At 35.2% G+C, this 12,792-nt stretch overlaps 1 protein-coding gene across 1 annotated transcript; it reads left to right on the forward strand.

Annotated features, from left to right (window-relative positions):
- On the forward strand, window positions 1-2,493 carry LOC116192994 (protein yippee-like At5g53940). The gene is made up of 5 exons (XM_031521712.1): window positions 1-278; window positions 1,002-1,045; window positions 1,586-1,694; window positions 1,991-2,046; window positions 2,149-2,493. Exons 1-5 carry the CDS (start codon window positions 183-185, stop codon window positions 2,231-2,233), a joined length of 390 nt encoding a protein of 129 aa, XP_031377572.1. The 5' UTR covers window positions 1-182; the 3' UTR covers window positions 2,234-2,493.
- The last annotated feature ends 10,299 nt before the right edge of the window (window positions 2,494-12,792 follow it).

Consider the following 12,792-nt stretch of genomic DNA (forward strand, 5'->3'; position numbering starts at 1 on the left):
AGCTGATGGGCTGAGAGCTGCAGCTCGCTGTCGCACTCCGAGCTCTTATCTTCTCTGTCGTGGCTACCGTGCGAAGGTCGGTGGGGGAAATTCTCTGCTTGACCTTTTTGCAGCTCCGTTTCTGCCATTAGAGAGCGCTCTGAGCTTCCGGTGAAGCTCGTGGGGAGGGAAGTGAAGTGGAGATGGGAAGGATATTCGTGGTGGAGCTGGAGGGCCGATCTTACCGGTGCAAGTTCTGCAAAACCCACTTAGCCCTCGCCGACGACGTCGTCTCGCGTGTAATTTTCTGCCTTTTCTCCGTACCTCGTCATTTTCACTCGCTATGTTCGGTTTCTCGGACCGTTAATTCGTCAGCTTTGGTCGTAATTCAGCGGATGTAACGAAATTGTCCTTGCCCTGTAGGTTTTTATCATGAATTTGATTGCTGGAAATGTTCTTGGTTAAGCCCTATGTAATCTGATCTGTGCAAAGAGCAGGTCTTGTAATGTGAACAGCTCTTTGGCGAAGCCGAAGGCGCAGTCTTCACCCATAACCCATATCTTTACATTGATGTGCTTGAAAAGTATTTCAATATTTCAATACTACTACTTGTAGTGGTCGGTGTGTGTTCGTCTATGAGCTTGCTGTACCAATGGATTTGTTATCCACAACCATAGTTGTCGGTGTTGATGGCCATTTTTGGAGGAAATTGCCCCCGACTGCACAGTTAAGGTCTGGGGAGGAATTTTTTTGTGTGTATATAATATATATAGGTATATATATATATATATATATATATATATATATGTCCATGAAGCTTAACACAAACAGGTTCGGTAGGTATCAGTGAGTGGAGATGTCCTAATTGCGGCCCTCGCCCTTGGACACCAAGGACTGTGACCGCCTTAATGGAATACATTTCGTGTCGTCTTGATAAGCTTGGTGAAACTATGAGATATGGTCTTCGCAGGGAATCATGTGTATGCTTCTGATGCAATTTGTCTTCTTCGTGATCTGGCCAGGCATTTCACTGTCGCCGAGGGAAAGCATACCTCTTCAATAAGGCGTAAGTGTACTAACTGTTTACTATTTTTGTAAGTTTGGTTGATGATTCGGTGATTTGCTACTCAAGCCACTAGATATAATGTAGCTCGTTGAAGGACGATTGTCATACTATGATCAGCTTCAAAGGGTTTTGCTATTAGAGAGCTGCATTCAACCCAGAAAATAGACTCCTTGTAGTTAAAACTAATCTGAAGGACGTAATGTGTATGCATCCATTAATCAGAGAAGGTGTTAATATTTTGCATTTAATCTTCTTTATACAGTTTTCAGTTTGCAAGAGTTTAATTGAGTGAACCAAAGCTCTTGTTATATCCAGAGTTCTGAGCGCATGATCACACACTGAATATTCCGTCGGAGCATTTGGCCTATTTCGCGTGTGATCAGGAAAAGAGAAAAGGAGAGGGGGAGAGAGAATCACTTTCAATGAAATATTCAAGTTCTGCTTGAGAAGCGCATCATACCTGGTCCTTAATAACGGCCTGAAGTTTGTTTAAATTAGCAGAACTGATTTATGTTTAATAAGATTTGAAATCTGCTGTAGGGTGAATATTACATTAGGAACTTTGGAAGAGAGGGTGATGCTATCCGGGCTTCATACTGTTGGGGATGTCTTCTGTTGCTGTTGCGGACAAATCCTGGGCTGGAAATATGTAATCTCTCCATCTCTCCCTTGCATATATTCGAGATTTGAGTTTGAAACTATACATACAAAATATTTCTCCCATGTTCTAATACTTCATTGAAAATTTATTTCTCTATGATGTTGCTGATGGGGTGATAGATGTTTGACCCAAGTACCTGGCCATATGAACATAGTTAGGAGACCTGTTTTCGCTAGTTTGAACAGTTTATTTAAATTAAATGGAGACCAAGTTGTGAGAGATTTGCAGCAATTTATCTTGCTCTTCTTACAAAGGTGTATGCGACTGCCTGTTGTTGTTTTCAGGAGGCAGCGCATGAAAAGAACCAGAAGTACAAGGAAGGGAAGTTTGTTCTAGAAAGGTATTCATTTTTTTCTTGTTCTCCGCCAATTCTGATCCGTGTTGGGTTCTGTTTGTTTTTCTTTGACAAAGGACAAAGCCCTGTTTTGTTCGTTAAAAGCAGGGGCCGAATTGTCGACGAAGCTGACTTCTACACAGAGTTCTATATCGATACTCACCCGAGCATCAGCGATGCAGAAGATGCGTAGATTCAATTAAACCTGTATGAGGAAAATGAGGTAATTATCAAGAAGGCGGGAGGAATAAGAAACGGGAAAGAACGTATGTTCATGGATTTGCCATGTTGTTTGAAATGTAGGATGATTCCCAGACTTTACTATTGTGTAGTATGAATGTAAATATGGGAGAGATATCCTATTTCAACGTCTGAAAGTAATCCGTAACCTGGAAATGGAAGAAATGCCCGGCTCGATTCTTCTCGAAGTGCAATTTAAGACTCTTCTGTGAATAGTAGGTTTGTAACTTAATTGTTGTTTCAAAACCTTATGTGCGTGTCAAAAGTATTGTTACTACTAGCTGGTACTTGAACCGATAAGAACACACATGCGGTTTATCTTAATCGAAATTAAGCCGAGAAAGTACACAACTCATGTTTTAGGATAGGTTCAAGGCTCTTCCTTTTTCACTTTTTCAATTCGAATTTCAGAATCCCGAGCGTCACTATGAAATTTAGGCTTAGGATTCTTCATCGAGCATTCTGCTCTGCTGAAATTTACAATTCCACGAATTTGGAGGTGTTCAATCATCTTGAGATTGGCCTCTGTGTTTCGTAAAGTTTGAGATCGATTTCGATGTTGGAAGATGTGATGTATCTAATTAATCAAATCAGTATATGCGATGTCCGTGAAAATCACGATAGACATTTTATATACGATATATATATATATATATATAGATATATATTACATAAGTCGAGACGAAACTTAGGAATGTATCACATTGTAGGATTAAAAAGACCTCTTATTGAATTTTGTTGCTTATCCCAAAAAAAAAAAAGGACCTCTTATTACATTTTTATTCGAGTCCTTACGAATAAAAATGTAATAAATGTTTCCTCATTATATTGACATCTTGCTTATAGAAATTGGAAATACATACTTTAACTGAAGAGTGTAAGACAGATATGTATAATGTTCACTAATGGATGAAATAGAAGCTACGACCTTTGAACTTCTAGAGAAGTATTTCACTTGGAAAACGACCTATTTTCGATAGCTACCCTAAAAACTTTTAAAAAAGGATCGAAAATTATTTTTAAAAAAAATTGACTACGACGAGAGAGAGAAGCAATGGAAAATTGTGAAGTTTCGTTATATAAACCCGGCCTTTCATCTGATCCACCAAAGACAATGCATCTTAGACTTTCTTAGAGAACGAGGAAGTCAAGACAGACGAGTGAGAGGTAGAAGACCTCAGGAACTTGGAGAAACAGTGAAATTCTCACTGTTGGGCTAAATTTTGTTGCACTTTGAAATTCATATTGTTTTCGATTGGGTTTGTTTGAATCGTTGAATAGTTAAAATTAGGTTGATTGGTCTCACGCACATTGCTTTCCTCCTGTTAGGGACCGGGTTTTCGACCCGACAGTTGATGGCCATGAGGACCTCTAGAGCCCACTAAAGGGCAAAGCTTCACCGGGCTCAGTGGAGCCCGGCGAGGACCCGCCGAAGCACACGGCTTGCCTGGATCAGTGTGGAGCCCGAGTATCTTTCCTAATTTAAGAAGATACAGTATCCGTGCGATATATCGAGAATCCTATTGAATAAGGTAACGAATATTTTTATGATAATGTATAAATATCAACGTACGTCCATTGTCTATGAAGGACGTATTATTGCTCTCGTGAGTACCCCGGTTCACTAAAATTCGAATTCGATATCTTATTTTTAAGGAGAACAAATGTCGAATCATTGAATCGATTGAGATGGGTTGCTTTCCTCCAAATTATTAGGTAAATAAAAGTGGAACTCTCTCTCTCTCTCTCTCTCTCTCTCTCAATGTTAGTCATTTTAATACAGTAAAGTCTAATCGTGAATATCTTGTGCATAACAACAATCGACTGTTGTCCATGAAAACTTGCCATCAACAACTGCTGTGCGTATTTCAGATTTGCTCGAGCTGTACTGCATTTCAAACTACAGAAGGGTCGAATCATGTAGGTCATTTCCATACCCACCTCGCCGGATATGTTGTTTGGAAATATTTCCATTCCCACGCTACGCGTGGTCTAACATAAGATACGTTCAGTTTAGAATATATATTTTATACGTGATCAGGACATAATCTATGAACACAAATGCAAAATCTTTGTGAGACCCATCAATTTTCCCATGCAAAGATTTCTCTCTATGTTTTCCATCATGACCAACCACTTATTGAAAACGCATTTAATGCGAAACAGTAACATGCCATTGACGAAGCAACTTCTACAGATTGACTTAATTAAAATTTGATCGGTCCATAGAAATGGATGTTTCTCCAACTTCAATTCAAATAACATAACGACGGATGTAGGAGAAAAAGCCAAAATATTGCCTCATCGAAAATACTTGATCGAGGTAAAAGTGTACTGGCCAAATCGAACTCGGAGAGTGCAAAAGGTCGCGTTGTTGTTGAAGAGAAGTTTCGTTTTATGATAAGGCTTTGACGTACGATCTCATATACACGAAAATTCTCAACGGATTGGTGCATATAACAAGGAAATTTCTTGTATAGATTCGGCAAGTGAATGTTAATCGATCGACTCATAACTCTTGAGCCTCGTGGCACGTAGCGTGTAGGTTGTACGTCAACTTCAACATGTCAAGGAAACATCTCGGAGAGTGAGGAGCTTTTGTTTAAAATGAGTTCCTTGGTCAGCTCCGAAACCCCATAATTGTGAAACAAATTCAAAGGTTCTGCTTCTTGGAAGGGGAGAAGAAAGAAATTTAACTTAGTGATTGATGAGACAAAGAACGGAAAAAAGAAGAAAGAAGAAAAATAAAGTGACTTTTGGAGGTGGAGAAAATTATTGAATTTCTATTGGGTTTATGTAAATTTGGATTTATATTCAGTTAAAAGTTTAAATTTATAAGTGTTGATATCCAAATTTCATATAAATTCATGGTTATTTTTTTATTTTTTTTATGTGAGATTATAATTCCTAACAAAGGTGAAATTGTTCTTCCACGTTTGGGTACATATTAGATTCCAGCACTAAATTGAGAATATTTCCTCGTGTTGCAGAAAAAAAAATTAAGATATAAATAATTCAACAGAAAAAAGAAGAAAAAATCATCGATCAAATAATTTATTGGTTTACTCTTCACATTTGATGATTAATATTAATATAATTTAGTCCACTGAATAATCTACTGGCTAATAATCTAAGGTAACTGTGCTTACAAGTAAAAGAATTCGATATTCTGTCGAAATTTGAAAAAATACAATCAATGAGAAAAATGAAAGTGATTAATAGCCTCCTTAATTATCCATCTGTTATTAGTACTTATCCAGAATATTCATCTGGTTTTCTTCATTAAAAAAAATGCTTGTCCATTGAAGTTTTTTTTTCTTGGCCATCCTTATCCACTGAAGTTTGAAGGTATAAATTTTATTAATTAAACATTTGTATAAATATAAATATATTAATAATTAAAATAATTATGGAGTTATTTAATCAGAGGCTGTGCATACCATATTTAAATACTATCGAAGAAATTAATTAAATGGAGGAGTTAATGATGTATAGAATGCGGAAATCAAAACGTCATCCTTTCCAATGCGACACAAATTAATTAGTCCCACGCTTGCAACATTTAATCCACAGAAAATTTGATAATTTTTATTCTTAAAAAAAGAAATTGGAATAATCAGGTAATTAACTAACACATACAAACAAAATAATCTTCCACGCCAACTCTTGTGATGTTTACGTATTAGTTATTTTGTTATCCAAAATACATAATAATGCAACTTGCTATATATTTTTTGTAGAATAAGAATAACAAATAAGAGTGTTTTTCCCTCTCGAAAAATAACGAGGATTATGTATAAGATACTCGACATAAATAATAGAAAGAAGCATTCAAGGGATCCTTCGGAGCATATCACGTCGTAAATAAACGACCGTCATTTCCACTAATAATCAAAGGAAAATTAGTTCTCTTAATTATCAGCTGCATTTAACATGTCAGATCCTCTAGAACTAGATACGTACGTTATATATATGACATCTCATATTATTATATGATCGCATTTTTTGCTCGAATTATTATTATATGATCACATCACGATGTTGTAAGTTTTGAGATGATATTACGTATTTATCTCTTTAGGGGAGCTGCGTCTCGGGGTAGATTAAAGAAAATCAAGGGGCTGCAATTTTCTAGGCTTTTCTTCCATTTTTTTTTCCCAATGCATTTTATAGTGGTTTCATTGGAAAATGAAGTTTGAAATTGCTATTGTTAATATTGTATGTGGCATTAATTAATCTTATTTCGCAATAGGACAGACCGTCTCGCAATAGGCTCATTTAAAAAGGGTTGGGACTATCGATCTCATAATTCAAAAAAAATAAAAAAATAAAAAAATAAAAGTAAAGAAAGAAAGAGTTAGGAGTCAAGATCTGATCACAAAATTTTAATTGATAAGAGCATGACTATGAGCGTCCAAACATACAACGCACATTTATCATGTTACCAGGTGTATATTTTAATTTTAATGATATGTATACAAGCGATTTAAGCTTTCTTTTAACTCTATTGTATAATCATGTGATTTAATAAATCTTATGATCATATATCACTCGTTTGATGGGGACTGTGGAAAACGTTTCTGGCGGAAAGTGTGAAAAGACTGCTCACAGCGAGCTGAAAGAGAAAATCAAATTTCATTTCAAAATCCATGCACAGAACCAACGGAAATCTTCGTTGAAAAATAATGTTATTCTTTTGTCCCATTTATAGAAATGGACAAGCCAAATAGATTCATTCCCCCTACATGACCAAAGAAAAAATAGACCCTATTAGCGAAATAATATTATGTAATAGTATAATAAATACTAATGTGTCAATTGATTGATGATATATTTCTGCCGGACCAACTAAAAAGCGGCAAATATTTCTGCTAGGGAGGCATCCGCGTAAGGAATGAAGAACTTCGTAAAAACTAGTTTAGTTTTTGGAGGTAAATTCATTCTAATATCATATTCCTCGGCAAAGTATTGGAATTGGTAGTGTATGCGAGTTTCGAGGGCCTTATTCTTCTTCGACCTGTCACCTCCGCTCTCACGTGTTGCGTCTCATACGTACGAGGACGCACTGACTGCCGATTACTATAGGACAATCATTTTCTCATAGAATGTATATTAATCTAAGATGAGAGAAGTTATCTCGAGAATGACTCATGTCTAAATCCTTAGTGTGATGATCGGAGAATACTCGAGGTTATCATCGACTTAATAAGTAAAGGCGATGGGTTAGCACGAGCGAGTTGATGCCGAGAAAAGTTTCGTAATGCGGTGAGAGTGTCTCTGATTGTCCAACCGAGTCAGGAGAGTTAGGAGGCGGGTAGGAGGAGGGGCGATGACTGTTCTTAAGTAAGAGTGTGAGGGGAAGGGAGGTGTGGATTTGGGAGTGGGTCCCACAAAAGATACGGTCGTGGAGTTGGAGCGAGGCCTGGGGCGGTCAATGCGGAGGGAAGCCCAGGTAAGTCTAATTTAGATTAGATGCTTCCCCACATTTCTGCTCCCATCTCCACCACCCTCGCCCTCTCCCGTGTGCCTCACGCGCCAATTGGTGCTCGCGGCTCTTGCCGCGGGGCCCGCCACTGTCCCTCTTCGCCAGAGATGCGCGTGGGTGAAACGGCGAGACGTCGAATGTAGGGGGAGACATAGCGCCCCGCAATTCGTGCGCTTCGGCATTTTTATGATGAGGAACGATGCACCGACTCACTGCCATGTCACGTGCGCACGTGACACCATAATCTCCTTCCTCCCTTAGTTTTAATTTTTAAACCTGTTTTTATTTATTTATTTATTTGCCTGAAGGATTAATCGGTTAATTAACTTATTTTTTTTTGTTATTTTTTTTCTGGCTGCTTTTAGTGGGTGTTATGTTAAAAAGACAACTGTGGACATGTCGGTAAATAGGATGACTTCAGCTTGGGAAATTTTTTCGTGTGCCACCTTCTGTTGTTTGCTGTATATATATATATATATATATATATTTTTTTTTAAAAAAAACGCATTGTTTAAAACAAATTTCCATTACAGTCTTAGATGAAATTTAATTCCCTCAAGGAACGAGAACATATTATTGTACAGAATAAGAATTACTGATTCCATCGTGATCTAAGACATGTTTGGGTGATCCCTCGTGAATGATTAAAAGTAAACGGTTTGCAATTTGGTACTAAACCAGTTGTGTATCATCGCAGACGCAAATTGAGCTACATAGTTCTCAAAATTGGATCATGACAGCTGTTTATCGGAGTGTGCATGGATACCGGAAAATACCCGGAATCGGTAACCTACTTGTTATGGTAGAGTTTGGAAAACTCCAATTGAAAATAGGGTAGGGTCCCGGTAATAATTTAAGGAACCGGTGAAAATAGGTGTCCAGATTTGATTCCAACATACAATGTACCCACTAAACCAGTACTCGGGACCTATATTTTTTCAAAAAAAATAATTTATATTTACATAATTTTCTATGTGCGATGTAGTAGTTACAAAATTTTAAGGATAGCTTATTTGATTTGTCTACTAAGAAGAGTTCGGAAAACTCCAATTGAAAATATGGTAGGATCCCGGTAATAATTTAAGGAACCGGTGAAAATATGTTTCAGTTTCTATTTCAACATACAATGCACCCACTGAACCGGTACTCGAGACCTATATTTTTTCAAAAAAAATATTTTACATTTACATAATTCTCTATGTACGATGTAGTAGCTACAAAATTTTAAGGAGAGTTTATTTGTCTACTAAGAAGAGCTACATCATCATTTTTTTACTAAATAGTTACATAACTTTTTAGTTTGCATATTTTCTTTGTTTATTATATAATCCTAATGAGAGTTACATAATCATTTAGTTTTGTGTGGATGGATGCGATCTAATTAATTTATCATTTATTTGTTTTGCGCAATTGTAAATGAGATCTTTTCGGTTTTAGTTATTTATTTCATTTATTGCGCTTAAAGAGAAAAAAAAATTACAGGTCCAACAAGGTACCCGAAACCTGTAGTATAATTCAAGTTCCCGAGAAGTTCTGGTTTCAGATTTCAACATGGTACGATCCGGTTCCAATATTTTGGAACCTATCTCCTACAAAATAGGGTCTGAATATCGTGAGAAAAAAAAAATACACCCGGACTCACACACCCCTAGTTGCTTGAACTTAAGTTTGAATTATTTACGAGTGCACTCAAGTAAAAGATAAGATCTACCTCTCAAGCTACTCCGTTTGGCAAATTAGTAATTTTTTTAACTCGACTCCGTTTTAACTTCATTTATCTTTAATTCAACAACACAATTATTATTTTTTCTTTTTTCTTACCATTCAATTCAATTTTTAATACTAAATTATCAATTATTAATTTTTTTCACAATTCAACAACACAATCATTATTTTTTCTTAATTATTCATTATTTTTTTTTCATAATTCAACAACACAATCATTATAATTTCCACTTATTATCACAACCCAATTAAAAATATATATATGTAGTTGGAATGGACCAAACAAGGTTTAAGCTTCTGCTCAGAAGCAATTGTTTTAATCAAGGTCCCAATAGAGCGAAACAATTTTGTTTTATCTAAGTTTATTGTCTTAAAATTATTTCGTAAAATTCAATAAATCTCTTAATATGTACTTTCAAGTGGTGGTTTTATTGCAATTAGAAATCCCAATGAATCCACCAAATGTTTGATCTAAACTCCTAACCCGTCAAATTCGATGTCAACCAAAGCTACGAGAACTATTCTTCGGACCATTCAAATTGGAGGGACAAATTAGATGAAGAGTGAAGATGTTGGGCCATGAGAAGAAAGAGTATTTCTTGATTCGACCATGTTAAAGGGCAATCTCGACATTTTATTATGCCACATAGGCCATACAATACATAATCAAAAGCATAAAAATTTGATTGCACCTAATTATTCCTGATGGTGTCCTCTTTATTGTCATTTTTATTTTTAACACATTGGACCCGCACAATGTAAAGGGGACAATAAAATAAAATTTACCATATTAACTACTCAAAGCTTGTCCTTACAACTGACACGAGAACATTATCATATGGCTTTAAAATATTTACTCAAATCTAATCCTCAGAGTCCCCTTATCACTTTTGACCAGTAAAGATTCTTTTTGCCAACCCAATTCTCTCAGTTATTCCCATCGATTTGTGTTTATATAATGCTCGATATGGTCACCCCGAATGCAGACTGAGAAGTCGGACAACTCTGATTAGTTGTTTAATAGTATTGATATATTTATATTGAAAGTTATTTATATTGTTAAGTGTTTACGATAGATAGTCTGACATTACCGTATATAAATATCACGAGAAAACTTGTCTAGTTTTCGGTGAAGGAGAGGGGATATCGAAGTTCCTTACGCTTCGTTTGGTTTCGGAGTCGCGATTTAAAATTTTAACTTTAACTTTAACTCAATACACTACACAACAAAACATATTTTTCTAAAGTCAAATTGGTGGGTCCCATATATTATTCAATGTACAATCTCATACACTACCCAATATACTACACAACAAAATTAGTGGGGTCCACAGTCCCTACATTTTTTTGTCTTTTTCCACAATCAAAATCAAAATTACAAATTCAAAACTTTAACTCTGAAATCAAACGCAATGTTATAGTTTAAGGTTTCCTTCATTCAAAAATCAAACTTCCTAGTTACATCTCCAATGTTCATGTTTTCTTTCTTCTTCTTTTTTTTTTTATAACATTTTTTCTTCTCGCTATATTAAATTTTTACAAGAATTCGTGCGTAAAATGAGATAGCAAAATCATAATCAAAGATGAACTTGACAATACAATTTTTGCTTGATCTAGCACAATAATTTTCTAACATTCTCCTGTTCAACGTGCTCACCTTCTTGATCTAAATTCTGAATTCATCCATGTACACGTAATATGTTTAGAGTAAATTGCACTGGTGGTCCAAAAATTTTACAAATATTTCAATATGGTACAAAATTTTTTTTTGCTACTTGATGGTACAAAATGTTTCAAAATTGTTTTAGTATAGTACAAACTGTCATCTCGCCATTGAAGCCGTCAATCTGACGCTGATAGTGCAAAATCGATTTTTGTGGGACGTTACATGATGATGCAAAATGTTTTGAAGTTGTAACTTAATAATACAAAATGTTTTACGTAAGTTACATGATGGTGCAAAATTTACAGTATTGTAACGGACGGCTTGACGACGTTAATGGCGAGATTACGGTTTGTACTATACTAAAATAATTTTGAAACATTTTGTATAATTAAATAGCAAAAAAAACTTTTTGTATCATATTAAAATATTTATAAAACTTTTTGGACCACCGATGTAATTTATCAAATATGTTTATGCTAGTATGGAAATTGTGGTGGTAAATGTATAATTAAAAGATCCCTTTTTTTTGAGAAATAAAGAATTACATTTCATTTTGGTGAGGGACCACGGGACTATTAGACAAGGAATGCCAAATAAGCCTTTCATTTTTTACCGTACAAAAGTTTCCATAATTTTCTCTATACTCCTATCCTTTTTTAAAGGGAAAGGAAGTGGTTGATGACTCTTTGTTACATTCAATAAGTAGTTTCCCCTTTTAATATCGATAAAAATGTAACAATCAATCGAAAAAAATCCACGCGGTAAAATATTTACTTTATGAGATTGATCCGATTCAAATTGAATTAGTCGGATTCATTAGACTTTTAAATACGGTACATGCAAAAAAATGTAATATTAATTTCATTATTTCAAAGCTAGCAAGTAATTGTGATTAAAAAAATTAAGAAAAAAATCTAGCGAGAGATAAAAATTAATCCTTTTTTTCGGTGACAATTGCTTTCGCCCACCATGTAAGAGGTGATTATCTAGAACCACCGAATATTTTGAAAATCTAAGATCTAATATGCCCTTTGCATATTTTTATCGTGGTCTCAAATCCAATAATTTGTCGTCTCGAATCCAATAATTTGTCATGCTGTTATAGAGGTTGGAGGTCGGACCCACGGCAGCGGACCTCACCTTGTCATGGGGCATGAGTTGAATTACCTTAGATCAACATGTCGTATGTTGTTTCAAAACAGTGATTATACGTTCTGTACACTATTCACAATTAAGTCAATAATTCACGTGCAAACAATCACTTCTTGGGGCCAATCACAAACTGGCACATACCTAATAAAATGCAATTAACCCTGAACCTAGACAATCCAAAAATAATTAATAATATAGAATAAACTTTTTCGATTGCAAAGAAAACTCGTGATACGGTACAAGGAAATATAAATCGTAATAATAAATAAATGGACACATATATCAACAAAAAAATAAAAGAAAAAGACCACGAATAGTTTCACTGAATATTAAATATATAATTTTTTGATTATATGGCGATAACGTGTGTCAGTGCATTACATTTTTTTTATAATAATAATATGGAATAATTGAAATTACAATGTTTCTTGTGATCTTGGGTATGACTTTATATTTGTGGGCTATATCTTCCTCTTTTTTTGGC

This window comes from Punica granatum, chromosome 1 (genome assembly GCF_007655135.1).
Source record: "Punica granatum isolate Tunisia-2019 chromosome 1, ASM765513v2, whole genome shotgun sequence".
NCBI lineage: Eukaryota > Viridiplantae > Streptophyta > Magnoliopsida > Myrtales > Lythraceae > Punica > Punica granatum.